The 27,554-nt window shown below is 43.8% G+C and overlaps 13 protein-coding genes and 1 non-coding gene across 15 annotated transcripts in view; 8 read left to right on the top strand and 6 right to left on the bottom strand.

Moving 5' to 3' along the window:
- The window catches only part of LOC108599786 (A-kinase anchor protein 14), a 189,026-nt gene extending 186,957 nt beyond the window's left edge, over positions 1 to 2,069 (bottom strand). The window contains exon 1 of the mRNA XM_033293477.1: positions 2,004 to 2,069. Coding sequence (XP_033149368.1) covers positions 2,004 to 2,015 — 12 coding nt within the window. The 5' untranslated portion in view covers positions 2,016 to 2,069. The remainder of the gene's footprint in view (positions 1 to 2,003) is intronic.
- On the bottom strand, positions 1,315 to 1,865 carry LOC108599118 (A-kinase anchor protein 14; the record flags this gene model as incomplete). The annotated part of the gene is made up of 1 exon (XM_033293420.1): positions 1,315 to 1,865. A coding segment is annotated over one exon (492 nt), but the record flags the coding sequence as incomplete, so codon positions are not given.
- A 200-nt stretch (positions 2,070 to 2,269) lies between the features above and the next one.
- Positions 2,270 to 2,876, bottom strand: LOC108599160 (CG13039). The gene is made up of 2 exons (XM_017985947.2): positions 2,590 to 2,876; positions 2,270 to 2,473 (listed from the first exon to the last, which is right to left on the bottom strand). Exons 1-2 carry the CDS (start codon positions 2,861 to 2,863, stop codon positions 2,439 to 2,441), a joined length of 309 nt encoding a protein of 102 aa, XP_017841436.1. The 5' UTR covers positions 2,864 to 2,876; the 3' UTR covers positions 2,270 to 2,438.
- An 84-nt stretch (positions 2,877 to 2,960) lies between these two features.
- LOC108599161 lies at positions 2,961 to 3,387 on the bottom strand. Its single transcript, XM_017985948.1, has 2 exons — positions 3,308 to 3,387; positions 2,961 to 3,254 (listed from the first exon to the last, which is right to left on the bottom strand). The coding sequence occupies exons 1-2, from the start codon at positions 3,317 to 3,319 to the stop codon at positions 2,976 to 2,978; spliced, it is 291 nt and encodes a 96-aa protein (XP_017841437.1). The 5' UTR covers positions 3,320 to 3,387; the 3' UTR covers positions 2,961 to 2,975.
- Positions 3,388 to 4,308: 921 nt separating this feature from the next.
- Positions 4,309 to 5,896, top strand: LOC108598862 (trimeric intracellular cation channel type B). The gene is made up of 2 exons (XM_017985619.1): positions 4,309 to 5,226; positions 5,285 to 5,896. Exons 1-2 carry the CDS (start codon positions 4,676 to 4,678, stop codon positions 5,544 to 5,546), a joined length of 813 nt encoding a protein of 270 aa, XP_017841108.1. The 5' UTR covers positions 4,309 to 4,675; the 3' UTR covers positions 5,547 to 5,896.
- A 241-nt stretch (positions 5,897 to 6,137) lies between these two features.
- On the top strand, positions 6,138 to 6,608 carry LOC108598964 (protein dpy-30 homolog). Its single transcript, XM_017985735.1, has one exon. It carries the CDS (start codon positions 6,179 to 6,181, stop codon positions 6,506 to 6,508), a length of 330 nt encoding a protein of 109 aa, XP_017841224.1. The 5' UTR covers positions 6,138 to 6,178; the 3' UTR covers positions 6,509 to 6,608.
- On the top strand, positions 6,594 to 7,453 carry LOC108598963 (retinin). The gene is made up of 2 exons (XM_017985734.1): positions 6,594 to 6,678; positions 6,733 to 7,453. The coding sequence occupies exons 1-2, from the start codon at positions 6,667 to 6,669 to the stop codon at positions 7,267 to 7,269; spliced, it is 549 nt and encodes a 182-aa protein (XP_017841223.1). The 5' UTR covers positions 6,594 to 6,666; the 3' UTR covers positions 7,270 to 7,453.
- A 7,374-nt stretch (positions 7,454 to 14,827) lies between these two features.
- LOC108598600 lies at positions 14,828 to 19,283 on the top strand. 2 transcript variants are annotated; one of them, XM_017985295.1, is made up of 4 exons: positions 14,828 to 16,559; positions 16,940 to 17,866; positions 17,968 to 18,266; positions 18,331 to 19,283. In XM_017985295.1, exons 1-4 carry the CDS (start codon positions 14,841 to 14,843, stop codon positions 18,932 to 18,934), a joined length of 3,549 nt encoding a protein of 1,182 aa, XP_017840784.1. In that variant the 5' UTR covers positions 14,828 to 14,840; the 3' UTR covers positions 18,935 to 19,283. The 2 variants fall into 2 exon arrangements, with proteins under 2 accessions (XP_017840784.1, XP_033149464.1); XM_033293573.1 differs by lacking the exon at positions 16,940 to 17,866.
- An 872-nt stretch (positions 19,284 to 20,155) lies between these two features.
- Positions 20,156 to 21,356, top strand: LOC108598102. The gene is made up of 2 exons (XM_017984719.2): positions 20,156 to 20,212; positions 20,275 to 21,356. Exons 1-2 carry the CDS (start codon positions 20,167 to 20,169, stop codon positions 21,180 to 21,182), a joined length of 954 nt encoding a protein of 317 aa, XP_017840208.1. The 5' UTR covers positions 20,156 to 20,166; the 3' UTR covers positions 21,183 to 21,356.
- Positions 21,357 to 21,412: 56 nt separating this feature from the next.
- LOC108601058 (28S ribosomal protein S34, mitochondrial) lies at positions 21,413 to 22,092 on the top strand. Its single transcript, XM_017988950.1, has 2 exons — positions 21,413 to 21,595; positions 21,651 to 22,092. The coding sequence occupies exons 1-2, from the start codon at positions 21,413 to 21,415 to the stop codon at positions 22,032 to 22,034; spliced, it is 567 nt and encodes a 188-aa protein (XP_017844439.1). The 3' UTR covers positions 22,035 to 22,092.
- Position 22,093: 1 nt separating this feature from the next.
- LOC108601057 (coiled-coil domain-containing protein 186) lies at positions 22,094 to 24,998 on the bottom strand. Its single transcript, XM_017988948.1, has 7 exons — positions 24,188 to 24,998; positions 24,014 to 24,133; positions 23,894 to 23,957; positions 23,686 to 23,840; positions 23,485 to 23,627; positions 23,250 to 23,430; positions 22,094 to 23,090 (listed from the first exon to the last, which is right to left on the bottom strand). The coding sequence occupies exons 1-7, from the start codon at positions 24,956 to 24,958 to the stop codon at positions 22,146 to 22,148; spliced, it is 2,379 nt and encodes a 792-aa protein (XP_017844437.1). The 5' UTR covers positions 24,959 to 24,998; the 3' UTR covers positions 22,094 to 22,145.
- Trnam-cau lies at positions 23,146 to 23,218 on the top strand. The gene has a single exon. It is a non-coding gene; the product is annotated as a tRNA-Met (tRNA).
- A 153-nt stretch (positions 24,999 to 25,151) lies between the features above and the next one.
- LOC108600927 (probable tRNA N6-adenosine threonylcarbamoyltransferase) lies at positions 25,152 to 26,525 on the top strand. Its single transcript, XM_017988762.1, has 3 exons — positions 25,152 to 25,410; positions 25,471 to 26,156; positions 26,217 to 26,525. The coding sequence occupies exons 1-3, from the start codon at positions 25,296 to 25,298 to the stop codon at positions 26,457 to 26,459; spliced, it is 1,044 nt and encodes a 347-aa protein (XP_017844251.1). The 5' UTR covers positions 25,152 to 25,295; the 3' UTR covers positions 26,460 to 26,525.
- On the bottom strand, positions 26,478 to 27,553 carry LOC108600928 (fat body protein 2). Its single transcript, XM_017988763.1, has 4 exons — positions 27,422 to 27,553; positions 27,134 to 27,361; positions 26,901 to 27,074; positions 26,478 to 26,844 (listed from the first exon to the last, which is right to left on the bottom strand). The coding sequence occupies exons 1-4, from the start codon at positions 27,512 to 27,514 to the stop codon at positions 26,554 to 26,556; spliced, it is 786 nt and encodes a 261-aa protein (XP_017844252.1). The 5' UTR covers positions 27,515 to 27,553; the 3' UTR covers positions 26,478 to 26,553.
- Position 27,554: the final 1 nt, after the last annotated feature.

Below are 27,554 nucleotides of genomic sequence, written 5' to 3' on the forward strand. Positions count from 1 at the left end.
TGAAATGTAAACAAGCAAAAGAATTTTACAATAGCAAGGGATTAAAAGGACCTGCATATTTCATGCAACCCATATTTTTTCATGCTCATCGATGGCGTTTTGTCCTCTGAGTGCGTCAAAGCAAAATACGACCAGATTTGACCAAGTTATGGCCAGTTTTCTCTAGAGGATCGCCCATGTTGAGCAGCGTCCATGGTTGTATGCAAAGGTTTTTGCATATGCATATGCAGTGGCTAAGTGGTTGTTGTCTATGCTAACATAACACATCCTGAAAGATGCAACATTTATTTGCTGCCCCGACTGCAGCTTTTGTGACGTCAGAATATTTTAAGTTTCGCGCTAAGCTGACAGCTGCTAAATTGTTGCATACTTTCGAGATGAGCTATGTAAATAAACAATGACTTAGGCAACGAACTTGGCTCACCGCCAAAGTGACTAGCACGAACTTGGCATATACAAGTTCGTGGCTAAGTAATTGGTTTATTACAAGCCTCATCACAAAGTATGCTAACAGTTTGCAGCTGCCACACTGGTAATGTCAAAGAAACTGGCAATCTCGACCATATCCTGTCGCATTTCTAAAATTTTGGTTTGCGAACACTCACAACGAAACCTCTCGACTGCATCAAAAAATAGGTCATTATATTATCCATTAGCTTGAAAATTTACTCCACTCGCAAGGGGGAATGGCCAAAAATCACAATGGTCATTACTCCGCAACTACAAGGACGATCCGGATGTCCTTTGGTCAGGCCCTATAAAATCAACATCGTTTGGCACTAATTTGCTGATCGCAAAGGATACCGAATATACTATATTTCGTACAGAGAAAATGATTTTTTCTCCGCCTCCTGTAAGGACTTCGTCTTGAGTGAATATATTCTTAAACGGCTGATGACATACTTGATCCAAAAGGACATCCATATAGTCCCTTTAGTTTCCGAACAAAAAGATAATTTTGTTTTGCCAATCTTGCGACTACCCCCATTGAATTTCAAAATTTTTTTGTGCGATTTTGAAAATCTTCATAGATCGATGCCTAGACTTAAAATGCGTTCCTTTTGATTGGAAGATAACGACAGGAGCCAGAGCTACAAATTTGAAATCCATACAAAAGTAAACATCTTGATCAACATTTTGCATCCTGATTCCAGTACAGTTCGATAGATTCAAGCTCAGGCACTAAAGAAGTTCCTTTAAATGAAAGGAACGAGGAGCAGAATTCTTATTGTAAGCGAGCTCGCCATTTTGTATGTTGGTTATTTTCACACAAAGTAAGCCTTACTTAAACATAAAAATACAAATGTTTTTATAATGTTCAACGAGTGTCATTTAATAAAATTCAACAGAAACTATAAGAAGCTATGGAGTTGTTAATGATGATAGACGTGGGCAACGGGAGCGGCGTGGACAACTGGAGCAATATGCTTCACCACAGGCACAACTGGAGTTGCGATGGTCTTCAGAACTGGCGCCACAACGGGAGTGTAGACAGCGGTTTTCTGGTGGATCTGAGTGTGGCTCTGGTGAGAGACGGCATGGGGCACAGTCTTGACAACGGGCGCAACATAGGTCTGGTGGAAAACGGGAGCAACATGCTTGACCACTGGAACAACAGGAGCGGCGTGGTAGACAGGAGCGGCATGGACGACGGGAGCAGCGTGGACAACTGGAGCGGCGTGCACAACTGGAGCAGCATGAACCACAGGAGTAGCAATAGTCTTGACCACAGGCACGGCGGGCACAACGTGCTTGACCACGGGAGTAATCACAGCATGGTTATGGAACTGCGTGAAGCTCTGATGGGAAGTGGCTGAAGGCACGCTGTGGACAACGGCGCCGACCTTGGCACGGGAGCGCGGTTGTCACAATGCGCTTCCCTGACAAGCCTGGCGCCAGCGGCGAAGGCCAAGGCGCAAATGACAAACTGCAAGCGGCAATAAAAAAATGAGACAAATGTTATAAATAATTAGTTTTGTTTGCTAATTGCTGCAGCAACTTACGAAACGGAACATGTTGAGTTTAGTTGGGTTTAGTTGCTGCTCAGGCTAAAGCTGTGGAGTGACTGTTGCTGTTAGAGCCAAATGGTTGCCAATTTATACAGCAGAGCATGTCCTTCAAGCAAAGTCAACAAAAGGGCGCAAGTGGCAAAGAAATTGCAAAAAACTAACTAAATTGAAACTGGTTTGTTTGAAGCATTGAACTTGAACCAAGCGCGAATCAAGCGAGACTCGGAGGAAGCTTAGGCTTAAAATGATTGATAACGCAACCTTCAGCGCAATTTGAACTTAACAAACTTTGAGTGTGTGTTGGCAACAAACAAACATGTAATGCACAATTTATTCCAATGACATCTCAGAGTGTGTTTGTGTGTGTGTGTGCGTGTGTGTGAGACTATAAAGGCAACAACTGTTTGGGGCACGCGCTTCAGTCGGCGCTTAGAGGCGACAACGATTGAACAGACAAGACCAACCTGCAGTTTATAATAAGTTTATATAAGATGAGCATAACTTATGGTTAATTAATCAATGCTTAAGTTCTCTAGCAGCGTATTCATGCCAGCATGTGGCAGCAGCGCCAGCTCATTACCATTTTGACTGTTCTCCGCATCGATATCGTCCATGGTGCCATAAGGCGAAGATCGCTGCCGCTTGCCCGCCAGCATAAACTCGCTGCCAATGCTATGACGCGCTAGCGCAGGACTCGAGAACTGCGCGCGCCAGCTCAGATTGAATTTCTCATAATAGCCGAGCGCAGAGTCGTCCAAATCGCCAGCAACAGTTGCTACACTGGGTGTGAGCTCATACAAGCGATTGTGGCCCAGCAGTCGCGAGTAGCGCACGCTTTGCGGCAGCAGCGACATTCTTGCTCCAATGCTAAGCTAGAGGGAGTGAAAGTGTGTAGGAGAGAGATTTCTATGTGGGGGCAGGGCTGTTGAGTTTGTTGTATGAGAATTTGGAATTTATTGTTGTCAACTAATGATGAACATAAACAGGATTTATTTGTAGCAGCTCGGGCCCAGTTCGCTCATAGCTGCCATTCTTTTGTGTATGAAAAGTTTGATTCACATTTGTGGGCTGCAAATAGCCCAGCGAGCGTCCCATGGGCGCTATGACAAAGCGTGTGTGCGTTTGTGAGGAGCCCTGATAGGCCACCACCGAAGGCGCTGCATCTATGAGCAGCAGTTGCTCTTTAGCCGGCTTGCTGCTCACCAGCGCTAGCAGCAGCAGCAATAGAGCAACAGTCTTCAACAACTAAAAAAGTCAATACATAAATATTTATTTGACGCTTTTTATTTATTGCTTACCAATTGCCGCATAATCCAGAAGCGTGGGCCAGAGACTCCAGTTCAGGCCTCTACAGTCGAGTTTAGTTGCACAGCCAAAGTCAAACTGAAGTGTTTGCTGGAATTGCTGTGCCATGAAATCATAGCGAAGCAATTGCTGGCGCGCACAGTGGCGTCGCTTACGCATTTGCAAGGGGTTTACTAAAGCTCTAATTAAGCTTGACACGCCACTGCTTTTAGCGTGTCGTGGTTATCTTGCAATTGTGGGAGTGTCTCAACTTGGACGCTTTACGTAAAGAAATAACACGAAAATGTATAAATATACATACATATGTGTGTGTGTGTGCCCGCAAATATTGTAGTAATAACAATAAAAGCAACTACATACAGCAACAATAACAATCAGCTAACAACAGTCAGCGCCTGCGCAACGCACTTGAAGGTTGATTGCTGAGCAGCGGCGGCAGCGACGCCAGCAGCAGCTTAGCGTATCTACAAGATAAATTTATTAAATCGTTGTTGCTGCTTTTCTTTATATACACACACACACTTTGCTAACAGATTGACAGTGAAGCGATCCATTAGCATTTGATTTGATTTATTGCATATCAAAGCAGCTAGAAATTTATAACAGACTTAAGAGTTTAACAACGCCTTACAGCTTGTTATAAAAATCAATAAATAATATATAACAGCAATTCATTTAATGTTTATTATATTTAACTAACAGCTCAAGGCACAAGCCAGGACAAACAATTACTGCAAGTTTTAATTTCCTTATAGTTCTCGACGGACTTAGATTACTATGCAGACAATCAAAGCAGCAAATTCTTGAGTGCAGCTGACATAAAAGGAGCAGCCATAACTCATTTGCCATTGGCAGCAACGAAAAGGTCAAAAGGTGTTTATTGCAAAGGCGAGTCGACAGCAATTCAAATTGAATTGTCAGTTGCAGTGCATGCCGCAAAGCAAAGTAAAATGATTAAATTGTTCACTGTCTATTTGTTGTATTTTTACCTTTTATTAATAAACAAATAAATTAAAAAGTGCGCGCAATCGAATCGAATAAGTACACACACTACAGCTGAAGCGTTTTATAAGCTGCTTGCTTGATTAATTAAAGACCTTAGTGGCAAAGGTCAAGAGGCTATTAGCCCGCTGAGCAGCACTTCAAAGTGCCAGCAATTAGTTGCATGAATGGCACTTGAAGTGCTCAGCAGACAGCTTAAAGCAAATCTCTTGCGGCCAGGACATGCCACTGACAGCTTCAATTGTTATATAGATTCCATTTAATTATTTTTTTACACTCACGTATATAATTTGAAAATTGTGTCGAAATTCAAGTGCTTTGACACACGTTCGGTTTAATCACAGAAGAACAAGCGTAGAATGTGCGAGAATTTGTGGCTCAAGCAGCTGCCCAATCACTTCATCTTTCGCCTGCTGCATTATTGCCACATCGCGTTGCAGCTGCGCGACGAGCTCGCAGGCAAGGCCACGCCCCAAAGGCGGCACAGCTATTATCAGTCGCAACCCTTTGCGCTGTGGCTGACGCATTTGCTGCTGACCTATGCGGCGGATATGTTGGTCAATGTGCTGCTGGGTGCGCTGCCGCTGGAGCCGCTGAGCAATGCGCCGGATGTGCTGCTCTGCAGCATCTGCTGGTATCTCATCTTCTATAGTCCTTACGATATGGTGCATGCGCTGGCGCGCACTTTGGGCTTTCGTCTGCTGGCGGCGCCAGTCAATGCCATCAATCAACTGCTGGTCATTGATCGCGGCATCTACGAGGCGGGCAGAGTGTATGGCCAGCATGCCATCCTGCCTATACTGGTGGTGGGCACTATACTGGGCAGTGGCGCCGAGCTTCTCAAGCCTGTGGCTGCGCTGCTCATCAATCGCTGCCAGCAGTCGAGCGCCGCCTTCGTCAAGCTGAGCACGTGAGTTCCCAATCCCTGACTGAGACAACAATTTCAACATCATCAACATCACCAGCAGCAACTCGAAGCTCTCGCTGCTCGTCTGCTGCCTGCAGCTGTTGCAACATCATCGCAACTCGCTGCTGCTCGGACTCAGTGCTGCGCAGCTGCAGCGCTGCCTGCTTTACCTGCTGCTGGGCCACAAGTGTCTGCTGCTGCTTCGTCGCTATCGCTGGGAGCACTTTATCTGGCTGTGGGAGCAGCGTCTGTGCTACGCCTGCTTCGGTGGCCTCTATGTGGATTTAATCAACTTTTTTCAAGCCAAGCACAAATGTTTGTAAGAAGAAATTGGCTTAAATCCACATGGAGCTTGCCATTGCGTAACTGCAGCCACTGAAGCGTTTGACTGACTGTCAGCTAAGCGGCTTAAATTACACAGCCACCCACCCAGCCACTGCCCACAGCTGTTGTCCAGGTGGCAGGCAGATGTGCCGGCTGATTGGCCAGCGCTTTCTCAGTTTACAGCGTGTGTCGCTAAGCGGCTTAGCATTGAACTTTGTGCACGCTGCAAGTGCATGGACATGGGCGGCGCCCTGCCCAAAGGGGGTGGCTGCACCATATATGGCTTTTAAATATTTTATGTATACTTAGAAAAGCGAGTGCTTTGCTTTAGGCAATAAACTAACAAATTTATGCATATCAATAGTCAATAGTTATTCAATTAAATAATAGACAATGGCAAATGGACAATATTAAAATTGTTTAGAGCTTTTGTTCAATGCAAAACTTGCAAATGTTCTAATACGAATAAAGTAAAATATCTTGCAAATATGTTTACATATATCAATGTCTATTTAGCTTACATGCTGGCATCCAATCATCTCTGTCTCATATGTAGTCCAAGTCTTTCTGAAAAAAAAGAGTTTAGTCATTAAAACATTTCAAACAATGTCAACTTGTGTATTTCATAAAAATGTCTAGCAAGCGACAATCTCCCAAGCTCAAAAAGCACAAGAAACCAAAAAATGAGCCCGTGGCCAAACCCGTTGAGTGCGTGCCCATAGTGAAGCCGGAAAAGCAGCCCAAGCGCCGAGATGAGGAAGCGTCCTGCAATCGTCCGCGACACTATCGCTCGGCGAGCGAGCAGCGCGATTATTTGCAGAAGGAAGCGGTGCCCATATTGATGGAGGGCATGCTGGCGCTGGCACGTGAGCAGCCCAAAGATCCCATAACATATCTCGAGCGCTTCTGGCTGCAGCAGCAACAAAAGTGCGACATACCCTTGCCCGAGAATTTGCTATGAGCGATGCAAAGGGAATTGCATAATCAAATTTCAAAATTGTAAACTACACTTTAGTTCGAGCATATTAAATGTTTAATCAAGCAGCAAGTTGCTTGCGTATAAAATTGAGTGGGCTTTGAGCTAGAGGCAACAGTTTGTTTAGCGACTTAGAGCTTAGCATGTTACAATTGGTAAGCGAAGGGGCAGGCAAAGCTTTAAACTTATTTAATTATTAATTTTTATAGCAACTTTGTCTATTTGCCTTGGTGGGCAGCTGCGCTGCTGGCAGCTTGGAGTGGCCTGCTGAGCTGGTGTCGCTTAGCTCCAGCAAATCCTTGCAGTCAGCGCCAAGCAGTGAATCCGCTGAGCTGCAAGCCGATAACAGCGCCAGCGCTCAAGCTGAGCCAGCGCCCGAGCTAACATCAGAAAACAGCGCGAGTGCTCAAGCTCAAGATGCTTTGGATGCTTCACAGCTATCTGTGGCCTTGCCGCTGCCTTTGGTGCTTGCCGCACGCGCTGGACTGCGCACTGTGCTGACCATAGCCGAACCCACGTCTGTGCAGCTGGGCGAACTGGTGGAGCATGTGCCCACAGCAGTCTCGCATCAAAGCCAAACCATTGTGCATGATCATCGTCGTCTGGTGACGCCCATTGTGGCACCTGGAGTGCGCACCACACAGCTAGTGCGTCAGCAGTCGCCTTGGCTATGGACGCTGTCCGCTGAACCGCAGTCGCCGTCACAGACACAGCCACGTCTGCTGCTGCTCAGAAACAGAAACTAAAAAAAAATGCGCGCACTCAAGCTGCAAATCAAAGCCAAAGAAGAAATTTATGCCTTACGAAAAGAAATTTTAACTCCTTTACTATCTCACTCTAGCTGCTGCCATTTTCTATTCACAAGCTCTAACTTAACTATCTTTAATTTTTTCTTCTTTCTGGAATAAAGCAATTCGCATTTACAATCAATAAAGTAAATTGTGTATTTAGTCATCAAGTTCTATTCAGTTGAGAGCCCTAAGCTTGACACAACTTGCAGCTGCATTTGTTGATTAACAAATTAAATAATACAGTTTTGTTTAGCTGCATCCCACAAGTCTAACAAAACATAAAACTCTGAGATCTGAGGCCATTTCACTGTAACAGCCTATCAAAGTTGCATATTTTTTACAGAAAATTGCTTAACAAAATGGGAATGACTATAAGCTGTAATAAAAATATTTATGCAACATAAATTATAGTCCATGATATATATAAATATCAAGAGCAATTTCAGCTTGCATTTTTGCTTACCAACCGCTCACTAAAGACAACAATACGCCTTAGCAAATATAAAATAAGAATAAACAAATAAATAGGCAGCTCTTATTGTTAAGGATTGAAGGATGCACAAACATATCATAAGCTTTAGCATATCAACAAGCCGCAACTTCAATTATTATTTGCTTGGCATTAAAGCATAAATTTTGTATATCTGCTGCATTCAAATCGCGTACGCACGGCGAATGAAATGCGATTTAAGTTGGAGCTGGCACCAACGTCACAATTGCTGATAACCTACGTGCTGTTCTGACTTTGACTTGCGGCTTGTTTACTTTTTTATACGAGTACGTACGTATGTTTTATATGTGAGGGGGTGTCATACGTGGCGTATACGTATTGCCAATTAAATTTCACGCTTCGTTGCATATGGCTGCTTGGCTTGCTGGCACGTCATGCATTGAACCTTTGCATACTCTGGCCATGTGCCACGCCTACACAACACAGCCTAGGCCAGGCGTCTCATTGGGGTCATCAGCAGTCGCCACTCGTCGAGGACTTTCACCTAGTGTCGTCCAGCAGCAGCTAATGAAAGCGAGCGTTTCAAATGACACAATTTGTGATTGACGAGATATGAAATTCAAGCCGTAAAGTCAATGATCAGCTGCAGCTATTGAACCTTCAACTGTTTGCTGCTGGCCAAAGAACTTTAGTTTATTTGTTATTGTTTTACATTTGCCCCAATGACATAAGCCGAGCATCTTGTGCGCACTTGTGGCAACGCTGTGTGTGTGTGTGTGTGTGTGTGTGTGTACGTAAATCTCTCAATAAGTTCTCTATTGCATTTAAGTTCAGGGCCTTAAACAATTGCTGCTTATATCGATTAGCTCTCGACTCGACTCTTATTGTTGTTGCCTTGAACTGTTATTGTGGCAACAGGCAACTGTCAACTGCAGCAACCAGTGATGCAACCAGTGCCACTAACTATTGGGCAAAGCTCTCTAGATGACAATGAGCTTAATAAGTATACGCCCTTGCACTTGAATAGGCAATAAAATTGAGTGGTTCATATAAAAATGAATGGAATTTAATAAGCAACATTAATTTAATTCAGTGTATTAATTTCTGCTGCCTCTTTGTAGTTTTTGCAGTTTGCAGCACTTTCTGCGGAGCATGATCGATGGTCTCTCTTTGTACCAATCAACCCTTAAAGAGAGAGATAGAGAGAGAGAGAGTTACAGAGAGTAAGAGAATGAGAGTGTGAGAGGGAGAGAGTGAGAGAGAGAGAGAGGGAGAGACAGAGAGTGGAGGGGAGAGAGAGAGAGTGAGTGAGAGAGAGAGGGAGAGACAGAGAGAGAGAGAGAGTGGGAGAGAGAGAAAGACAAACAATCTTTAATTGCTGATGTACAAAACAAGCAACCAAGACAATTTTTTGTGAAATATCGCACTTTGATAAGCCGTAAATTAGGCGAAATTGCATCCGATTGCGAAGTTTCAATGCATTGTTAGACTCGGAGTATGCATACGAATAAAACTGCATTCAAACTGGAAATTTTATAATTTTTGATAAAAAATTTGCAAATTGTAATATACAAAATGTAATGATGTATAAAAACTTATCAAATTTCTAACTTTGAGAGCTAATCTCAGTCCAAAAAAAATCGCACTGAAAGGTGCTTAGGCTTAATTAACTGTATGAGAAATAACTAAATAAATAATTTTAAGTGTTCGATCAATAAAAAATTGTTTTTGAATAAGTTATGGCAAGAAAACCAAAGCTTAAGAGTAACTTTTTCTTTAATTTTAAACTTTGCAAAGCTATAACTCAGCTAAAAAAAATCCGATCTAAATGCTTTATACGTCTATATGTTGGCGTGGAACGCATTAAAATGAGTATAAGCTTGTTTGATATAAAAATTATTTGGGTGAAGTTACTGATCAAATAGTAAAGGCAAAGAAATCAAATTTTTCGTAAATCATCGCACTTCGATAAGCCGGTAATGTCAGCGAAATTTGCATCCGATTTCGAGTTTCATGCATTGTAGCACTCGTGACGATCATAAGAAATAAAACTGCGCATTCAAATTTGCGAATTTTGGAATTTTCGATATTTTGGCAAAAACCGTGATGTAACCCCTGTAAATTCCAAAAATGAAGCCGTCTTCATTTCTTATCACTTTCTCCACTTGAGAGGCAATCTAACCAAAAAAAATCGGCTATCTATGTAAGGTTTCAAGGCTAATTACCAGAATTATACAATAAACAAATCTGGGCTGTGTTCAGGATAAATAAAAAATAGTTTTTTGTCAACAGTATGGCAATGTAAATTCAATTTGCAAATGAGCTAACTTTTTGCTTAATTTCAAACTTTGGCAAAGTCTAAACGAGTTGCTATATATGATTAATTCCGATCAAATGCTTTATACGTCCTATATATTGGCGTGAAAAGCATCAACAATTAACATGTGTATAAGAATTGTATATCTATTAACAAATTATTTGTCGAACTGTTATGAACTTAAAGCAAAACAATACAAGGCAATTCTATTGAATATCGCAACTTTGGTATAGTCGTAGATTCAGGAAAAATTGCATCCGGAATTAAGAGTTCATGCCTGTTTATTTGTTTTCTTATATATTAGTTATTAGATTATAATTTTGCCTTGCCAGGCGTTAGTTGACTCGCAAGCTTTGTTTGAACTAAATAAAAATCAATAAAATTGAATAAAAAAAGATCGCCTTATTTAAATTCTCAGCCTGAAAGGCTGCTACAGTTAAGTGTGAAAACGTTTCTGCGAATTCAGTTGATTAGCATAGCAGCCTTCGTTAGCTGTTTTAGCTTATCAAGCATTGGACTGGCACTAGTTAGCGTAAATTTCAATCAGCTGAGCGCTTGGGCTGAGTTCATTGCATTTTATTTTACTGCCGCTGAGTTGGCTCGAAGCTGATTGCCGAGAAGGCGTCATTATGCCAGCTGGATGGCTGTCAAAGTCAAGTAGCCTTTGCCGCTACCGCTGCGTAATCGGTTTGTTTATCTTTGAAAAGCGCCAATTGTCTGCGTTGTTATGCTGTCATGCCAAAGAGATACCACAGCTTGGTGGGTAGTCCTGGCAGCGGCAGCTAAATCAACAAGAGTAACAAGAACTTGGCTGGTTACTTGGCAATCAAAAGCGCCGCAGCACTTAGACTAAGTGGAGGAAAAAGTGCGACGTTTGCTTAAAGTTTAACCAGAAGTCAGCAATTTGCCAGCAAACAATAATTTATGCAACGCAAGGTATGCGAACTTTAAAAACAATTACCAAAGCTGAAGAGATTAACCAAAAGTTTGCTTAAGTTTGGCGCCGGAAGTTAAACAGTTGACAGTTTTCTTTGCTTTGCTGGCAACAACAACAACAATAACAAGGTTTCAATTATGTGTGCAACACGAGAGTGAAAGGGCAAGCTCCCAAGTGCGGGTGGCAACAAACAGGAATATTAAGCAACAGCCGGATTCGGATTCAGCTGACTGCGTGACTCAGCTTGGAGTTTGGGCAGCCTTAGGGCTTGGAAGCTAATTAAACATGCCAGGCACACAATGTGGGTGAACGACCTTGGCTATTGGCCAACTAATAAATGCGTTAATACCAATATTTTATAGGCTGCGTTGCAGTTTCGCAAATCAAAACAAAAGCCAAAAATAAAAACTTGAATTTTATTTAAAATGCCAGCGGCGTGCACAAAAGCAAAAAACGATAAAGAAAGATTAAGAAAACAGCGAAAAGAAAAGAGCAAAAACTAAAGCGAGCAAAACGAAATGAATTTATGAATGTTAAAACGCAAACAATTGTAAAAGTTCAGCTTAGCTAACGAAATAATTATTAAAAAGAAAATTGTCGGAAAAAGTAAATTTTAAGTAATGAATTTCAACATTTGTTATGTTATAAAAATTGCTAAATGTAAACAATTTTATGCTTAGTTTTCTTAGTTGTACATAAATTAAATACAATCTGCCTTTAAAATTTACTATAGCGCTAATCTATAATAAAATATGTATACAATTTTACTTTGCTTACTTTTATGTTTATTATTTTTAGGCCTAGGCGCTTCCATGCATCGCGTGCTACAGTCGAGTGCATTATGTTTGCTTTTGGCTTACATAAGCCTCAACACAATCACAGCAATTGAGCTTGGGGTTTCCCCAAGGCCTGCCACACGCTCAACGTTGCCGCACTGCGCTGAGAATTTGGCCTAGGCTAAAGCCAAAGCAAAGTTTCGTGCTTCTGGTTTGGGCTTTTCCAAGTCTCATTTGTTTTGGGCAAATCCCCAGTTGCATTTGTGGTGCTTGCAACTGCCGCAATTGGTGGCACAATCAACATAATTTGCAAATGCTGCGCTGTGGCAATAACTTTTAACATTTGTAGGCGTTTTGTGGCTTAAGCAATTGTCGCAAAACGTTTGCTAAACAATGCGACCTTCGTTTTGAGATACTTTTTTGGATTTATGTGAGCTGCGGATGAGCAGAGCTAAAAACAAATTAACTCTGATTTGCGCAGCTGCTTTGATAATTTGTTGCTTAGGCCTACATACAAGCCAAAAGATTTGAGAGTCAATTACTCACTTTTAATTGAAAGTATGTAAAAATTTTTGGGTTTTATTGCAACAAGCAGAGAAATTTTTAATGTAAAACATTTTTTAAAATGGTTATAGTGTAAACTTTGAATAAATCGAAGTCTTGTTAAGACAAACTAAATGAAAATGAAATGTTCAACGAAATGTTGCCACAGACTTCAGCATATTTATTAGAATAAATATCTTTATATCTTCTATATAAGTATATTTAATTGTACTAAGTAAGTCATTTCTTATGAAAATTATATCAAAGCTTACTTCAAATACCTTCAAGCAGATTAACATTGCTTTCAATATCATAACTAAATTGCAAATTTCAATTAAAAGATTATCTTAAGCCCTGAACTCGCATTTCAATTGCTTGACACACATCCATCAGCTGTCCAGAGCTTGAACTGCACCAAGAGTCAAGTTCAAGTGGGGGGGAATTTACGCATATAGCTAATTTCCAAAAACTAATATTAAATTCGGAAGTGTTTGCTGTTGTCAAAACGGCAGAAATCTGCGAAAATTAACGATGCCTATGACTCATAAAAAACCCGATGGCCACAGCATGAATTGATTGAACTGCTTGGCAAACTACAACAGCAACAAATAACAATAATAAGAAAATGATAATGATTAGGCGTGATTAGCATAATTAGGTTGGCTTGGCCGACAGACTTGCTTGCCTGGTTATCAACTTTCTTGGAATGGTTAACATAAAACGACACTTAAAGCCAACAACCCGGCCCGGCAATCGAAGCAAGGTCAATCACACACACATGAAAGTTTTCGAAGCGCTTGTGGTGTTGAATAAATATTACTGACCATACACAACAAACAAATGATTATTGTTGTTACTTTTGTTGTTGCTGTTGTTGTTGGCACGCGAGTCACTCGATTTGCCTCTAATTTTTATGAACTTCGGGTAATTCCAGTGCGTCTGCAGTATTTAAAACATTAAATGAATTTCAAACAAAATGGGGCTTGACTCAATGACCGACTGCGACTCATATGGCTGACGCTTATTTTGGCCATGGGGTAAAAACGTCATCACAACAAGCACAGTTAACTGAATCCGGTTTGCAGCTTCCAGATCCAGATGATCCCCTATACTTCAGTTTATTTTTAGCAAAGTTGACCCAATTATTAATTGCCGGATTTCATAAGCAGCCCGCCAGTCTCGCTAAGGAAATTGTTAACAAATTCAACACATCCCACGTAAATAAACCAAAAAAAATAAAATACATAAAGTCACAAGTCACATAAAGCGCTAATTTTGGTTGTCAGCATTTCTCAAACATAAAAAGTTTACAACATTGTTGAAATGAGTTAACTTTTGTTTACAGTTTTTTTTTTGTAGCTGCCAATTGCTTCACTAAAAAAAAGGTGAAAGATGAACTAGATAATTAGTTGGGTTATGTTTCCGTCAAAACTGCAGCATTAACCTTCAGCAATACGCAGAATGCAGTTAACAAAATATAAAAAATAAAAAACCCATAAATAAAATTAAAAGTTTTGACGTCATACGAAAGCCGAGAGCAAAAGCAATTGCCAAATTTGCTGTCTGCTTTGTTTTGTTTTGAGCCGCACAATTCGGCGACGTCGACTGCGGCGCATGCGCGCAGCTTTTGTATAAAAGCAGCGGCGTCGCTGTTAGCAGCAACAGTTAACGAGTGAAGCGCAAACGCAACACACAACACATACGAAGAGTGTATAGTGTGCAGAAAAGTAAGAGTGACAAAGTGAAAGGATAACAATAAGTGGAATATATATAAAGTTTGCTAAAAGGTTAGTAAAAGTGCAGAGCTAAAATTAAAGCTAAAGACAAAGTGTAAGCATAGGCTAATTTCAAAGTGCAATCAAACGCAACGAACTAAATGTGATCTCGAGTCAATGAACCAACAACAAACCCTAAAAAAAACAACAACTTTCACTGCAAGACACACACACACACAAGCATTTGCGTTTATGTTAATTTCGCTAAAAGCAAAATAATACAATTCGCAATGCAACGCTGCACAGCACTTCCGTTGAAGCCAAGTTAAAGATCTCGACTGATTATGTAAAGAGAGACGAAGCAGCACAGCCCACGACGCTCCAGAAAGAAAAGCATACAATAGCAATAAAGCAATAAATGTAAATGACATAACTACGCAAGCGCAAAAGCAAAAGCAAACCGAAATTAACAGTTACGACAGCCTGTCGGGGCGTGAGTGAGCGAGAGCGCATTAGCCAGAGTGTGTAATTACGCATGCGCGCTCTCTTCAAGCGCTTACGCTCTCACGCTCTCTCACTCTTTGCACTCTCACTCTTTGCTGCCTGTGTTCACGGTCTGCGACCTCGAACGAAAGTGTGGGTGTGGCGCTTTTTATTGTACTATTGTTGTTTGCCCAAAGTATTGAGTTTCCGGTTTGTCTATTTGAAATTTCTTAGGTAATGGTGTCAAGCAGCTTATGTAATTCTTTCATTTCCTTTACAGCCACGCACACACACACACACACAGATGAACAAAATGCGCATCAGACACAGTTTAGCTTGGCTGCTGCTTTTGGCAGCCAGCGTAGCCGCCGATTGGGGCAATGAGTGGGCGCCCATGGAGGACGCCAGCGCCAACTCCATGCTGGGCAAACGCTCAGCGGATGCAAAGCCAGAGGAGGTGCAAGGACGCTATGCTGTGCATGAGTCCAGCTCAACACAAAGCAACAGCACAGAGATCGATACAGTCATTGACCAGCTAATCAACTCACGCCGTGAGGGACGCAATCTGGGCGAATATGATGCAGTCTATGCTGATGGCAACATCGATGTGGCACTGCAGGAGGGCAACGATCTGCAGGCGCGCAATCTGATACGCGAAAAGCTCTGCGGCTTGGGTCTCATGAGCTGTGATGTTGAGGAGAAGCGTCCTTATTACTCCACAATCTATGCGCAAGGTCCACCTCCATCTAGCGGCTTTGGTGGCGGTCCTTATGGTCCTGCCAAGCCTATGCCACCACCAGGCTACTTTGGCGGTCGTCCACCCATGGGTCCACCACCAAGCTCGCTGAACTCCTTCGGTCCACCACGCAAAGTAGGCTATGAAGGTCCTTACAAGCCCATGTCGGGTCCTTATAGGCCAGGCGGCCAATTTGGCGGCTCTTTCTTGGACGGCCCACCACCATCTGCTATTGATGGCTCCGATGGCATTACATACAACAAACCACCACCCGGCGCACTCATCTACGACAGCAAGCCTCCTGGTCCCATTTACACTGGTGGCTCCAACGGCCCAGTTTTCAATGCTGGTTCCAACGGTCCAGTGTACAACGGCGGCAACGGTGGCGTGCCTCCTTACAGCTTTGAGAATCCCGAGAAGCCACAAGGCGCCAACGGTTTTTACAGTCAGCAATCGTCGTCGTCGTCATCTTCAGCTACCAGCAGCTCCAACAAGGTGGTTGTAGGCGCGCCTTTGGATGCGCTGCAGCAGCATGTGCATCATCATTATCATCATGTGGAGGGCGGCGAGGGTGCGCATGTGCCCAGCGTTAGCGTGCCCATTGGCGGTGGTCAGTCCATCAACACAGACTTTAGCGCCTTGGCTCAATCTTCAGCTACTTACACGCCCCAAGCTCAAGCTAGCAACACTGGCTTCACCCAGAGCAATGCCTTCAATGCTGGCTTCAACAGCGCCTCCCAAGGTGGTCTGCTTAGCCAAGGCTACAATCCCAATCAGAAGCCCTCAGGCGGCAGTCTGGGCAGTTTTGGCGGCAGCTCTGGTTTGTCTCAGAGCTCTAGCAGCTTTGGCCAGCAAGGATTTGGTGCATCACCCAGCAGCAGTTATCACAGCCAGAACCCCGATTACTACAAGAAGGAACTGCAGAGCGGCGCTAATGGTTACAATGGTCTCTCCACTGGCTACAACGGTCAGAACCAAGCTGGTCAGTTCCAGGGCGGCTATGACACTTCACGTCAGCAGATTGTCGACTGCCAATGTGTGCCCATTTCTCAATGCCCTGCTGCTGATCGCATTGGACGCAAAGAGGACTTGATTCTACCCATTGATCCACGTAACTTGGGCAAGGATATTGAAGCGCTCAGTGATGATGCCAGCAATAGCACCACCAAAGCTACAGCTGAGAAGAAAGCTGATACTGAAGAGGAAAAGAAGCGCACGCGTCGTCAAGCTGAAGCAGAGAAGAAGCAAGATGATGACACTGGTGATTTGTCTTTGGATGCACAAGGGGTAAGTCCAAATTAGCAGTCATAAAGTTAACAAAGTTAGGACTACTATAAAGAATTGTTGCTGCCCAACTAATGCAATTCACCCTAGTTCAGAGACTAATGTTCATACCCACAAACAAAACCCCCAAACACTTATTAAACACACACAAGCCGCAACTCAACTCAAAACTCAGCCCAGAGTCCAACTAAAAGCCAAACCCGCTGCTCGTCGTCGTCGTCCACCTGCCTCGTTCGCCTGCTGCGTTGGTTTTCTTGGGTTGGTTCACTAATACCGCAACTAAAACCAACCTAACCACGCACTGGTATCAAAACGCACGTTCAACCCTAAGCTCCCACTTGACGCGCGTCCCTAACTTGTTACGTGTCTTCTTCTTCCGCCAGCGTCAGGGCACATTGGGACAATCGCCGTTGGCGTTTCCAGCGCTGCAAGCGCTCGAGCTTATACAGCGCAAAGTGCTGCCCACTTATGGCGTTAGCTTTGGCCTGCCTTTTCCAGCCGCAGGACATGCAGGCGGCTATCCGGCCAATGTGCTCAACGACTATTATCCTGCGGCGAATCCGCACTTTGGCTCTATAGGCCCCAATGGCCTGAACTTGGGCTTGCTCAATGTTAATCCTTTGGTTTCGCTGCAAGTGAGCAAAACCGATTACGGCGAGAAGGTAGTGAAGCCTCTGGTCAATCTGCATGTGACGCCCAATGAGAATATTATACAGAAAGTTGGCTCCTTCTTCAAGCGCAAGCCTGCCGAGCTGCATGCCACGCACTATCATCATCATGATCACTTCAGTGGCTTCGAGCACGATCATCATGATTACCATGATCACCATGAGCATCATCCTGAGCACTATCACAGCTTTGAGCACGCTCATGTGCCGCATTTCGAAAGCTCTGCGCCTGGACCACACTATAGCGTTGAAATGCATCCAAGCACGCCCATATTTGAATACCACAGCGGTCCGAGCTATGAGCCAGCTGATCACCATCCTCATCATTATTCAGAAGCGAACAACTTTGAGCATTCGTACAACTCAGTTTATCCCGAAGCGGCGTCCGCTGCTGATTTTGGTCCCAGTGGCGGTCACAGCTATGGCGGCTTTAATGATTACGAGCCGCAGCTGGAGCGCAGCTCCAATATCAGCTCACCCGACTGGTCCTCGCCCAGTCGTCGCGGCAAGCAATTAAACTTGCATAACATACCCGCTCAAGCGCCAGGCGCTGCTGAAGGCAGCGACTTTGTTAGCTTTCCACACGATCGCCGACGACGCAGCATTAAGGATGAGCAAGAGTTTGAGTTGAATGCGCAGCAGGTAACACTAGCGTTGAATGCATTGTTGGCCAGTTGGAATTGCAGCATTTGCCATAGCAGAACTTTAATTAATCAATTGCCTGCCTTTGCTTTTAATCTTAGCGCGCTTACTATGGCAATCGTCCTGTGGAGAAGACCTGCCGCATCAACGAAGTCTGCTGCCGTCGTCCACTGCGTCCTCAGGCACCACCACAACAGTTGGGACGCTGCGGCACACGCAACGCCGCCGGCATTACTGGACGCATCAAGAATCCCGTCTACGTTGATGGCGACAGTGAGTTCGGCGAGTATCCCTGGCATGTGGCTATTCTCAAGAAGGATCCCAAGGAGTCTATCTACGCCTGCGGTGGCACACTCATCGATGCTCAGCACATTATCTCTGCAGCTCATTGCATCAAGTCGTAAGTTTTTAAAGCTTTCATTAACTTTAAAATTTTTACTTATCTCGCTGTCATTGCTCTCTAGTCAAAATGGTTTCGATCTGCGCGTGCGTCTGGGCGAATGGGATGTCAACCATGATGTAGAGTTCTTCCCTTATATTGAACGCGATGTTGTTTCTGTGCACATTCATCCCGAGTACTATGCTGGCACCTTGGACAACGACTTGGCCATCTTGAAGCTGGATCAGCCTGTGGACTTTACCAAGAACCCACACATCAGTCCCGCCTGTCTGCCCGATCAGTACTCTGACTTTACCAACGCACGCTGCTGGACCACCGGCTGGGGCAAGGATGCCTTTGGTGAGCATGGCAAGTACCAGAACATTCTCAAGGAAGTGGATGTGCCAATCCTATCGCATCATCAGTGCGAGTCGCAGCTGCGCAACACGCGCCTGGGCTACAGCTACAAACTCAATCCCGGCTTCATCTGCGCTGGCGGTGAGGAGGGCAAGGATGCCTGCAAGGGTGATGGCGGCGGTCCTTTGGTCTGCGAACGCAACGGCTACTGGAACGTTGTGGGCGTCGTCTCCTGGGGCATTGGCTGCGGTCAAGTCAATGTGCCCGGCGTGTACGTCAAGGTCTCTGCCTATTTGCCTTGGATTCAGCAGATCACGCAAAGCTACAAATGATTGACAGCAGTCACCACGCCCAGTTATACCGCCTACCATGCGGCTGACTCGTCCAGCGATGACAGCATCATTCCACCTGACAATCACTCCAATAATGATGATGAATTTGTTTTTCACTTTTAAGCAGCCATTTTTATAATTTATATAACTCTTACCGTCACTCGTGTATTTATTCGATCGTGTTTTTGTTAGCCCACTCGAGCTACTTATTTAGGCTTTTGCTTACTGCTTTATTATTATTTCGCTTGTTATGATTTTTTGTTATTTGTTATCTTTCCCACACACAAAACTCACTTTGTCGCACTTCTCTATACGAAACAACTACAAAAGTGCCTTGGAGCACATTCAAGTTCCGAATTATGTATTGTGTAAAATAGTTTTGTTTATATTAATTAATTTATTTTTATACTTGTAATAAATTAAAAAAAACTATTTAAATAAAATAATTTATGATGAAAATTAAACTAATTGCTTTTCAATTGCTAAATATATCTATAAAATTTTCAGGGCAAAGCAATTAAATATTCAAAGCGTAAAGCTTGCACCAGATTGGCAGCGGCATTACGTCGTGGAAAAGTTTTAATAATATAATTTTACATAACTGGGCTAAAAATTGTTTGATTATGTGTTTGTTGTTTGAGCTCTTGGGAACACAAATACTAGCAAATATCATAGATTTTTGAATATCCAAGCCTGTAGCATATTTTACAAACTTTATAAAAGTTTCAAATTATAATTCTAACATGTTTAGTGAACATTGTTCACTTCAATAAAGCTATTTAACTTGCGAAAAACTTAACCCAACCAAAAGCTAAGCTTACAGTTATTCAACAAAAATATAAACCACTTATATTATTATAACAATAAGCGCTTTATCGGCAATTTTTAATGGGCGCAACGCATAAAGTGCATAATAATATGCTAAACAATAAAATGCAAAGTCAGACAACCCACAGATAAGCCGAACGTTAGTTAAGGGGACATGGCTGGTGGGCATTAAAATCTTCGCTTCCTCGAGCAACACCCAGAGTTGGCCGTCAAATATTCAAATTGCCAAAATGTTATAAACATTACATGATGTGCTGCAGTTAAACTTAAAAGCCGCAACTGACTTTCCGCACTACTAAAAATTTAAAAATTTATGCACCGTTGACTGTGCGCTATTAACAATGCATAAAACCAGAGCCAACGCTGGAGCAGACGCTTAATGCAATTGTAAGCTTTGCAGCAAGATGAACTTCAGTTTGAGCGGTTGTCTGCTACAGCAGCTGCTGCTAGGTAAGTGGACAGAGCCAAGCAACAAAGGATACAATGGACTAACTTTTTACCACCACGCTTAGCGCTGCTCTGTGTCCAAGTATGGTCTAGACTGCACAAGCGCCATGGCGGCTACTACTATAGACAGGAGCAGGCGCAGCCACTACATCATGGCCACTACTTTGAGCCAGCGGAGCAGCAGCAGGAGCATAAACATGCGCCACATAGTGGATCCGGACGTGGCGAGTCGACAGCTCCAGAGCACAGCAGCAAAACTGGCTATAGCATAGGCAGTGGCTTGCGTTCCATAGCGCAAGGATCGGCGGATCAGGCGTACAGCGCTGTAGCTAATCAACATGCCGCCGCCAAGCAGGCTGCCTTCATAGCCAAGAATACGTTGGCGCAAGCGGCCAGCCAAGCTGCTGCCACCGCTCAAGCTGCGCTTGCCGGCAAGCAAGTTATACTACAGGAGTTGGAACAACAGGCAGCCGAGGCGCAACGCGCGCTCTCACGAGAATTGGAACAACTCAAAGCCGCCAAGTTGTCAGCTAAGCTGGCTCAACAAACTGCTCAAGCAGCGCATCATCATATTTCAGTACTCACCGCAGCTGTAAATAATGCCAAGTCTGTGGCTGAGCAGGCCGAACAAACATCCACTGAAGTGTCCAACCAGCTGGCATCGCAAGCCACTATGGTGGGTCAGGCAAAAAACCGCGTCGAGCAAGTTGAAGAGCAATTGCAGCAGGCACGCGTTGATTTTGCTGCCACCAAGGAGTCGGCTCTCAAGGCAGCATCCTCAGCTGCAGCAGCGCAAGTAAATGCATCCAAGGCAGGTGCGCATGCCACAATTGGACTACACGAGAGCGCCAATAATCAGGAGCACGCACACGAACGGGATGAAGATGAAGAGTCCTATGACGAGCACGCGGACACCAGCGGCGTGGGTCATACGGGTAGCGATACACTTGAGGAACACTCACGCAAAGGCTAGTCTATGTTTAATATTATTTTATTTAACTATTTATTTATGCCAACTAATTGAAGTTTTCTGCGCGCCAACAATTGTTATCGCGAAATGTTAAGTGTTATCGATTACGATGCTAAACAGCTGTTGCTGTAATAAAGCTGCCAGACTATTTAAAAGCATAAAAACAGTGCCTGCACTTAGAAACTTATTTCTAATTGGTTTTTATTAAATAAAGTGCTTTTCAAATAAGCAATATGGCGCAGAAAGCTATTAAGTACATAGGCCGCACCACAGATTTCAAAGGCAACACGCTGTGGGAGTTGGTGGGCAGTCTGCCGGACTGGGGTGTCGGTCGCATGGTTATACGTAACATGTTTCAACGCTATCCGGAGCCCTGCTACATGCGCATTCTTAAAGTGCAGGCGGTTAATGAGCAGGTGAGCAAATAAACAATAAACTAAAGCATTTAATTTATTAAAACACTGATTGCAGCCCAATGAGGCACGCAAAGTGCGCGTTACAGTGGAAAAGACCTGGCGCGGCATCACCCAACCCAAGCCAGTTGAGATCTATAGTACCAGCTACAAGGCTGACTATTCGCTAGTGCCAGTCGGTGAGGAGCAAAAGTATCTGAGCAACAAAAACAAAGTGGAGGAAGTCATATTGCCCACGACAATTGAACTGCCACCGCTGTTGCGTGAATATATCCGAGATGAAACTGGCGTGGCTAATCCTCAGATGAAGGTGCATTTTAAGAAAACTTTTAACAAGCAAGCAAGACTAGCACAAGAAGGCGAAAAGCCTACACTGGAGGTTTCTATGGATGTTGGCAAACCCGCGCCAGTGGCTTCCAAGCTTTATGAGGGATTGCTCTAAGCTGCAGCAATTGTAACAACCGTTGAATTATTAAAATAGTCTTGTGTACCAACTAAAATTGTTAGTTTAACTATATTTACACACGGTAGACAATGGAATGGAATACACGGATTACTTGTTAGACTCCAAGGAGCGTAGCTGGCGCGTCAGATTATCCACCTCTATGCCCAGCACATCCAGATTCTCCTTGAGTGTTATATTCTTGAGCAGCGTGTCCTCCAGCACGGCTTGCAGCTTTTTGTTAATCTCTAGTGAGAGTTCTAGCGACATGCCCTTATGCTCGGAGCTTTTGACACCACCATAAATGGCTGCCATGACGCCATTGCCATACTTGACTAGCTCGCTTTTGTTCTGATCACTTTTGGAAGATGTCAAGGCGCCCGCTGTTTGATCTCGAAGTAAATAATGCTGCACTACCTTGGACTTCTTTTGTACTTCGGCTACCAGAGCGGCAGTATGATTCTCCAAGAACTCAATGCGTTCTGTTTGACGTGCTGAGGCCTGCTGCAGTCGCAGAATGCGTTCCACTAGAACTTTCTTAGACGGCACTGTCTGTAATTCTTGCTGTGGCGTGGGTGGTACAGCGGTTACGCTGCTGGCCACTGTTTCGGATTCGGAAGACTCGCTGGGGCAGCGACTGCCATTTTGTAAGCTGCCTTGACTACTGCTGCGACTATGACTGCGTTGTGGCAAGGAACGCTGCTCCTGCACGCAACCATTCAACGCCTGCTGGCAATTGCTGCAGTAGTTAATGCTCGTTTGTGGTTTGGCATCCGCAATGCCCTTTTTGTACTTTTGCAACTCGCGTTGTAGCTCCTTGACCACAGTGGCATGCTTGTGCTGTGTGGCTTCATAATCTCCTTGGATATTATCCAGCTTCGCCTTAGTCAGCTCATATAGCTTGGTCTTCTCGGACAGATGCCTGGCTAAAAGCAGTCGCTCCTCATTTTTCTCCGCCGCCTCTGCGCTTAGTTGCGTCTCTAGCTTGGCATATTTGTTATCATAGCTCAGCTTCTCCTGTTTCAGCAGTCTATTTTCCGCCTCTAGTCCCTGTGCCTGTAATAAAAATACAATTAATGACAATGAGATTTTGTGACGCGTCATTCAGAACGCCTCGGTGGCGCAGTTGGCAGCGCGTAAGTCTCATAATCTTAAGGTCGTGAGTTCGAGCCTCACCCGGGGCAGGTAATTTTTTGCTTTTATTTATTATCTTACCTTAGCTTCTGCTAGGCCAATATCATTTTGCAGTTTGACTATCAGCTCGCTCATTTCTTTGTTAATACTAAGCAGCTCCTGTTTCTTTTGCTGCAGCTGTTCCAAGTCTGCTTCATTATCCTTTAAAGTGGCTTCAAGCTCGGTGATGCGTGCAAGCGCCGTTGTCAGCTTCTCTTCATTGCTAAAAAGAAAGGAATTAGTCCGAGGTATTTCCAACACTGTCGCTTTCACTTACATTGTATTTTGTGTACGCAGCAGCTGCAGCTCGGATAGCTGACCATGAAGCTTGGCAGCGTTTAACAGCTCATCGCTGTAGGACGCCTCCAGAGCACTATGTTGCTCGCGCAGAGCATTCAACTCCTCCAAAACATCTTCATGCTTTATGAAAATATGCAAATATTATATAAAAACATTGTAGATACAATAAGAAACCTACAGTGCTGTTTAGATCATTCAGTTGTTGCTGCAATTCCTTTACTGTATCGCCTTGCTTTTGATTTTCCCTGGTGAGTTTATCCAAAGCTTCAGTCTTCCCTGTAATCTCGTGCTTAAGCAATATAGAGTTGGCCTCATACTCCACCTTGAGTTTTTCTAAAAGCACCAGATGTTAGTTTATACTTCTTCTGTAAATTTTGCTAACTTACCATTAGCCTTTTCTTCTAGTTTATTAGGCGCATTGCGCTCCTCCTCTAGCTTTCGCTCAAGTACCTAAAAATGTTATGATATTTAAATGTTCCGGCGAATAACTTGTTAGTTTCACTTACCGCCTTAGCCTCCACTTCAATATTTAGCTTATTGGCATGATATTTGAGCTTTGACTCCATATGGCTCATTTCTGTTTTAAGTTTCTCGCATTCTCTCTGATATTTCCGCACTTCGTTGCACTGCAAAACAAATCAAGATTAGTTCAGGTCTTATAAATAAATGTAATACTTTACCTTTTCATCTATGATATAGGTAATTCTTGACTTTTCTTCGTTAACAGCTTGGAAGCGTGTAGAAACATTCTTTACCTCCTTGCGAGCATCAGCCAGCTGCTTTTCAACTGCTTCCTTTTCCTTCTTGGCATCTATTAAAAGTTTCTCTTTCATGGCAAACTTAATAACCGTAGTCTCCTTCTCTTTTTTAGCTAGTTCCATTTCAGTGCGAAATGCCGTCTTCTCCTTCTCCAATATGGCATTCTCACGTTGGAACAGCGTCATCATGTTATCCTTTTGAGCATTTGCAGTGCGCAGCTGCTCCAGCTGCAACTCATAGCTACGACGCTGTTCCTCCTGCTGCGCCAAACAGTGTACATGTGACAATATATCATTTTGAGCGGGATGCTGTATATCCTTATGACTCTGTTGTTCATCCTGTGCTTTTAATTCAGCAAAACTTATGACTAGACTAGGCTCCTCTGTGTTTTTGTTTACCAGCTGTGTTTGCCCTAACACTGCAGCTCTAATCTCATCAACCGTGGCAATCTCATTTGCAGCTGATATATTTTTATCTGGAGTTCCATTTGTTGCTGTTGTTACTGTAATTTCTGCGCTCTGCACTTTGCTCTGGCTATCCAGCTGCTCTACTTCCACTGTCAGCGAAGCGCCTTCCACGTCGCATTCTGTTTTTACTAAATTTCCCAACTGATTAGCAGTTTCAACGGCAGGTACATCATTATTATCTTTTTTATCGGCATCTGGTGCAGTCGGCGCGTCTGCCGATTCCATATTTAAGTACTTTTAAATGCAAACAAACAATTAAACACTTTTGTTTGACTTCACTACATTTTTGTTGTTGTTGCAATTGCAAATTTCGCTTATCGAGAACCGCCACAAATTATCGCATGCCACCACAGTTTTAGCAACTGAGTTCTATCACTGTTTTGTTTTGGTTCTTAATTTTAAGCCGAAAAGCATAATTTATCAATAATATAGTAATTAATTATTATTAACAACAACAAAGACAATTAGCTAAGCTATAAGCGGGCATTCATACCTAAATTGCCTGCCTATAACAGCTTAGTGGCTTGAAAATCCAACTGCACGTGTATGCAAAGATAGAACGATGGTCTGTGCTCTCGGTATAGAAGGCAGCGCCAATAAGATAGGTATTGGCATTATAAGAGATGGAAATGTCTTGGCAAACGTGCGCCGCACCTATATAACACCGCCTGGGGAAGGTAATATATTTAATTTGAAATAATTGAGATGTTTGTAAAAGTGTCAACAACATGCAACAGGTTTCTTACCCAAGGAAACAGCCAAGCATCACCGTGAAGCCATATTAACGCTAGTTCAAGCTAGCTTAAAGGAAGCACAGTTGCAGCCTGCTGACTTGGATGTCATCTGCTATACAAAAGGTCCTGGCATGGCGCCACCATTGTTAGTCGGCGCAATTGTAGCACGCACGCTATCACTGCTTTGGCAGAAGCCGCTGCTGGGAGTTAATCACTGCATTGGCCACATTGAAATGGGCCGGCTTATAACACGCGCACAGAATCCTATTGTTTTATATGTGAGTGGTGGCAATACCCAGGTCATTGCATACTCCAACAAGCGCTATAGAATCTTTGGCGAGACCATAGACATTGCTGTAGGCAACTGCTTGGATCGCTTTGCGCGCATAATCAAGCTATCCAATGATCCCAGTCCGGGCTACAATATAGAGCAGCTGGCCAAGCAGGGCAAACAGTATATAAAGCTGCCTTATGTGGTAAAAGGCATGGATGTGAGCTTCTCTGGTATTTTATCGCACATAGAAGAGCTGGCAGAGCCGAACAAGCGGCGCAACAAACGCAAGAAGCCACAGGATGAACCAGAGATAGTGCATAGTCAAGCTGATCTGTGCTATTCGCTGCAGGAGACCATCTTTGCGATGTTGGTGGAGATAACAGAGCGTGCAATGGCGCATTGCGGCTCCGAAGAGGTGAGTCTTAGCTTAAAGCTTATGCTGAGTTTAATTTAACTATTAATAAATATGTTATAGGTGCTTATAGTGGGCGGCGTAGGCTGCAATGAGCGTCTGCAGGAGATGATGCGCATAATGTGTGAGGAGCGCGGCGGCAAGCTGTTTGCCACAGATGAACGCTACTGCATAGACAATGGATTGATGATAGCACATGCTGGTGCTGAGATGCATGCAGCTGGCACAGTAATGCCCTTTGAAGAGTCTTTTGTAACGCAAAGATATCGCACGGATGAGGTGCTAGTCAACTGGCGACAGGATTAAATGCACATGCTCTGTTTGTTTATTAAACACTATACCATTGACAAAAAAAATAATTGCTGCATAATTAATGCGCTAATATTTGTTTTCAGGAACTTTAATGGGCTGGCTCCTTGCCAGTCCAGAGTTGCTTGATCTCCAAGGGCACAATGCGCTTACCCTCAATCACATAGACAGCGCCATTCTTTTCCTTCTCAAGCACGCTCAATATGCAGCGAGCCACATCTGTGGCGCTTTGTTTGTTAAGCCGATCGAGTATCTTGTAGGTATCATCGCTGGTCTCCGGGAACAGAATCTTCTCAGTGAAGTTGGTAAACATGTCAGTCATGGTGGCGCCAGGACAGACTGTAACAAAGCGAATGCCAGAGCGCTGATAGAACTTGTCGTTCTGGTACAAGAAGCAGTTATTAAAGCAGCTGCAGCAAAAGTGATGACAATACTTACGCCCAGGCAACGCGTAAAGTTGATGATGCCTGCCTTGGTAGCGCCATAGACGGGAATAATAAACATGGGATCCAGACCAACGACAGAGCTCATGTTGCAAATAATGCCGCCGTTGCCACCATTGTCCTTGGTCATGTACTGCAAAGCAGCTAAAGTGGAGTTCATGATGCCCCCCTGCAAGAGAAACAACAGTTAAGCAGGGAATGCATGTGGATACTTAATGTGATACCCACCAGATTCACCAGCAGCGTGCGCTGCACATCCTTGTCATTAAATATTCCGGCCACATTTACGACTATGTCGATGCTGCCAAAGGTTTTCTTCACCTCCTCATAGGTAGCCTCAATGCCCTTTTTGTTGGCCACATCCATTTTGATTATCATAACGCTCTGCGTGGGATGCGCGGCACGCAGCTTGACAAACTCTTCCAGATTGTCCTGCAGATCAATGATGGCTAGGCGCTATGGCAAATAGCATCTTAGGTCAAAAAATTCTATTCAAACGCTCAGCTGTGGACTTACTGCGACGCCTGCTACCAGCAGCTGCCTGGACACCTGCAGGCCTATGCCGCCAGCTCCGCCAGTCACCACCGCATTCTTGCCACGAAAAGCCATTTTAGTTGCCACGGTTGCAAAGTTCTTCACACTACTGCTG

This window comes from Drosophila busckii, chromosome 3L (genome assembly GCF_011750605.1).
Source record: "Drosophila busckii strain San Diego stock center, stock number 13000-0081.31 chromosome 3L, ASM1175060v1, whole genome shotgun sequence".
NCBI lineage: Eukaryota > Metazoa > Arthropoda > Insecta > Diptera > Drosophilidae > Drosophila > Drosophila busckii.

What these genes read in the sequence shown, in the direction of transcription:
- LOC108600928 (XM_017988763.1), bottom strand. Translation starts at nt 27,514, where the DNA reads ATGGCTTTTCGTGGCAAGAATGCGGTGGTGACTGGCGGAGCTGGCGGC. An exon ending in TGCTGGTAGCAGGCGTCGCA is followed by an intron (nt 27,362 to 27,421) that starts GTAAGTCCACAG and finishes TATTTGCCATAG; the next exon opens with CGCCTAGCCATCATTGATCT. An exon ending in GCACGCTGCTGGTGAATCTG is followed by an intron (nt 27,075 to 27,133) that starts GTGGGTATCACA and finishes TTTCTCTTGCAG; the next exon opens with GGGGGCATCATGAACTCCAC.
- LOC108601057 (XM_017988948.1), bottom strand. Translation starts at nt 24,958, where the DNA reads ATGGAATCGGCAGACGCGCCGACTGCACCAGATGCCGATAAAAAAGAT. An exon ending in TGAATGATCTAAACAGCACT is followed by an intron (nt 23,628 to 23,685) that starts GTAGGTTTCTTA and finishes ATTTTCATAAAG; the next exon opens with CATGAAGATGTTTTGGAGGA. An exon ending in CTGCGTACACAAAATACAAT is followed by an intron (nt 23,431 to 23,484) that starts GTAAGTGAAAGC and finishes CTTTCTTTTTAG; the next exon opens with CAATGAAGAGAAGCTGACAA.
- LOC108598964 (XM_017985735.1), top strand. Translation starts at nt 6,179, where the DNA reads ATGTCTAGCAAGCGACAATCTCCCAAGCTCAAAAAGCACAAGAAACCA.
- LOC108598862 (XM_017985619.1), top strand. Translation starts at nt 4,676, where the DNA reads ATGTGCGAGAATTTGTGGCTCAAGCAGCTGCCCAATCACTTCATCTTT. An exon ending in GCCTTCGTCAAGCTGAGCAC is followed by an intron (nt 5,227 to 5,284) that starts GTGAGTTCCCAA and finishes CATCACCAGCAG; the next exon opens with CAACTCGAAGCTCTCGCTGC.
- LOC108599160 (XM_017985947.2), bottom strand. Translation starts at nt 2,863, where the DNA reads ATGTCGCTGCTGCCGCAAAGCGTGCGCTACTCGCGACTGCTGGGCCAC. An exon ending in TGCGGAGAACAGTCAAAATG is followed by an intron (nt 2,474 to 2,589) that starts GTAATGAGCTGG and finishes TATAAACTGCAG; the next exon opens with GTTGGTCTTGTCTGTTCAAT.
- LOC108601058 (XM_017988950.1), top strand. Translation starts at nt 21,413, where the DNA reads ATGGCGCAGAAAGCTATTAAGTACATAGGCCGCACCACAGATTTCAAA. An exon ending in TGCAGGCGGTTAATGAGCAG is followed by an intron (nt 21,596 to 21,650) that starts GTGAGCAAATAA and finishes CACTGATTGCAG; the next exon opens with CCCAATGAGGCACGCAAAGT.
- LOC108598102 (XM_017984719.2), top strand. Translation starts at nt 20,167, where the DNA reads ATGAACTTCAGTTTGAGCGGTTGTCTGCTACAGCAGCTGCTGCTAG. An exon ending in GCTACAGCAGCTGCTGCTAG is followed by an intron (nt 20,213 to 20,274) that starts GTAAGTGGACAG and finishes CACCACGCTTAG; the next exon opens with CGCTGCTCTGTGTCCAAGTA.
- LOC108600927 (XM_017988762.1), top strand. Translation starts at nt 25,296, where the DNA reads ATGGTCTGTGCTCTCGGTATAGAAGGCAGCGCCAATAAGATAGGTATT. An exon ending in TATAACACCGCCTGGGGAAG is followed by an intron (nt 25,411 to 25,470) that starts GTAATATATTTA and finishes AACATGCAACAG; the next exon opens with GTTTCTTACCCAAGGAAACA. An exon ending in CGCATTGCGGCTCCGAAGAG is followed by an intron (nt 26,157 to 26,216) that starts GTGAGTCTTAGC and finishes AATATGTTATAG; the next exon opens with GTGCTTATAGTGGGCGGCGT.
- LOC108598600 (XM_017985295.1), top strand. Translation starts at nt 14,841, where the DNA reads ATGAACAAAATGCGCATCAGACACAGTTTAGCTTGGCTGCTGCTTTTG. An exon ending in TGTCTTTGGATGCACAAGGG is followed by an intron (nt 16,560 to 16,939) that starts GTAAGTCCAAAT and finishes TTCTTCCGCCAG; the next exon opens with CGTCAGGGCACATTGGGACA. An exon ending in GCAGCTCATTGCATCAAGTC is followed by an intron (nt 18,267 to 18,330) that starts GTAAGTTTTTAA and finishes ATTGCTCTCTAG; the next exon opens with TCAAAATGGTTTCGATCTGC.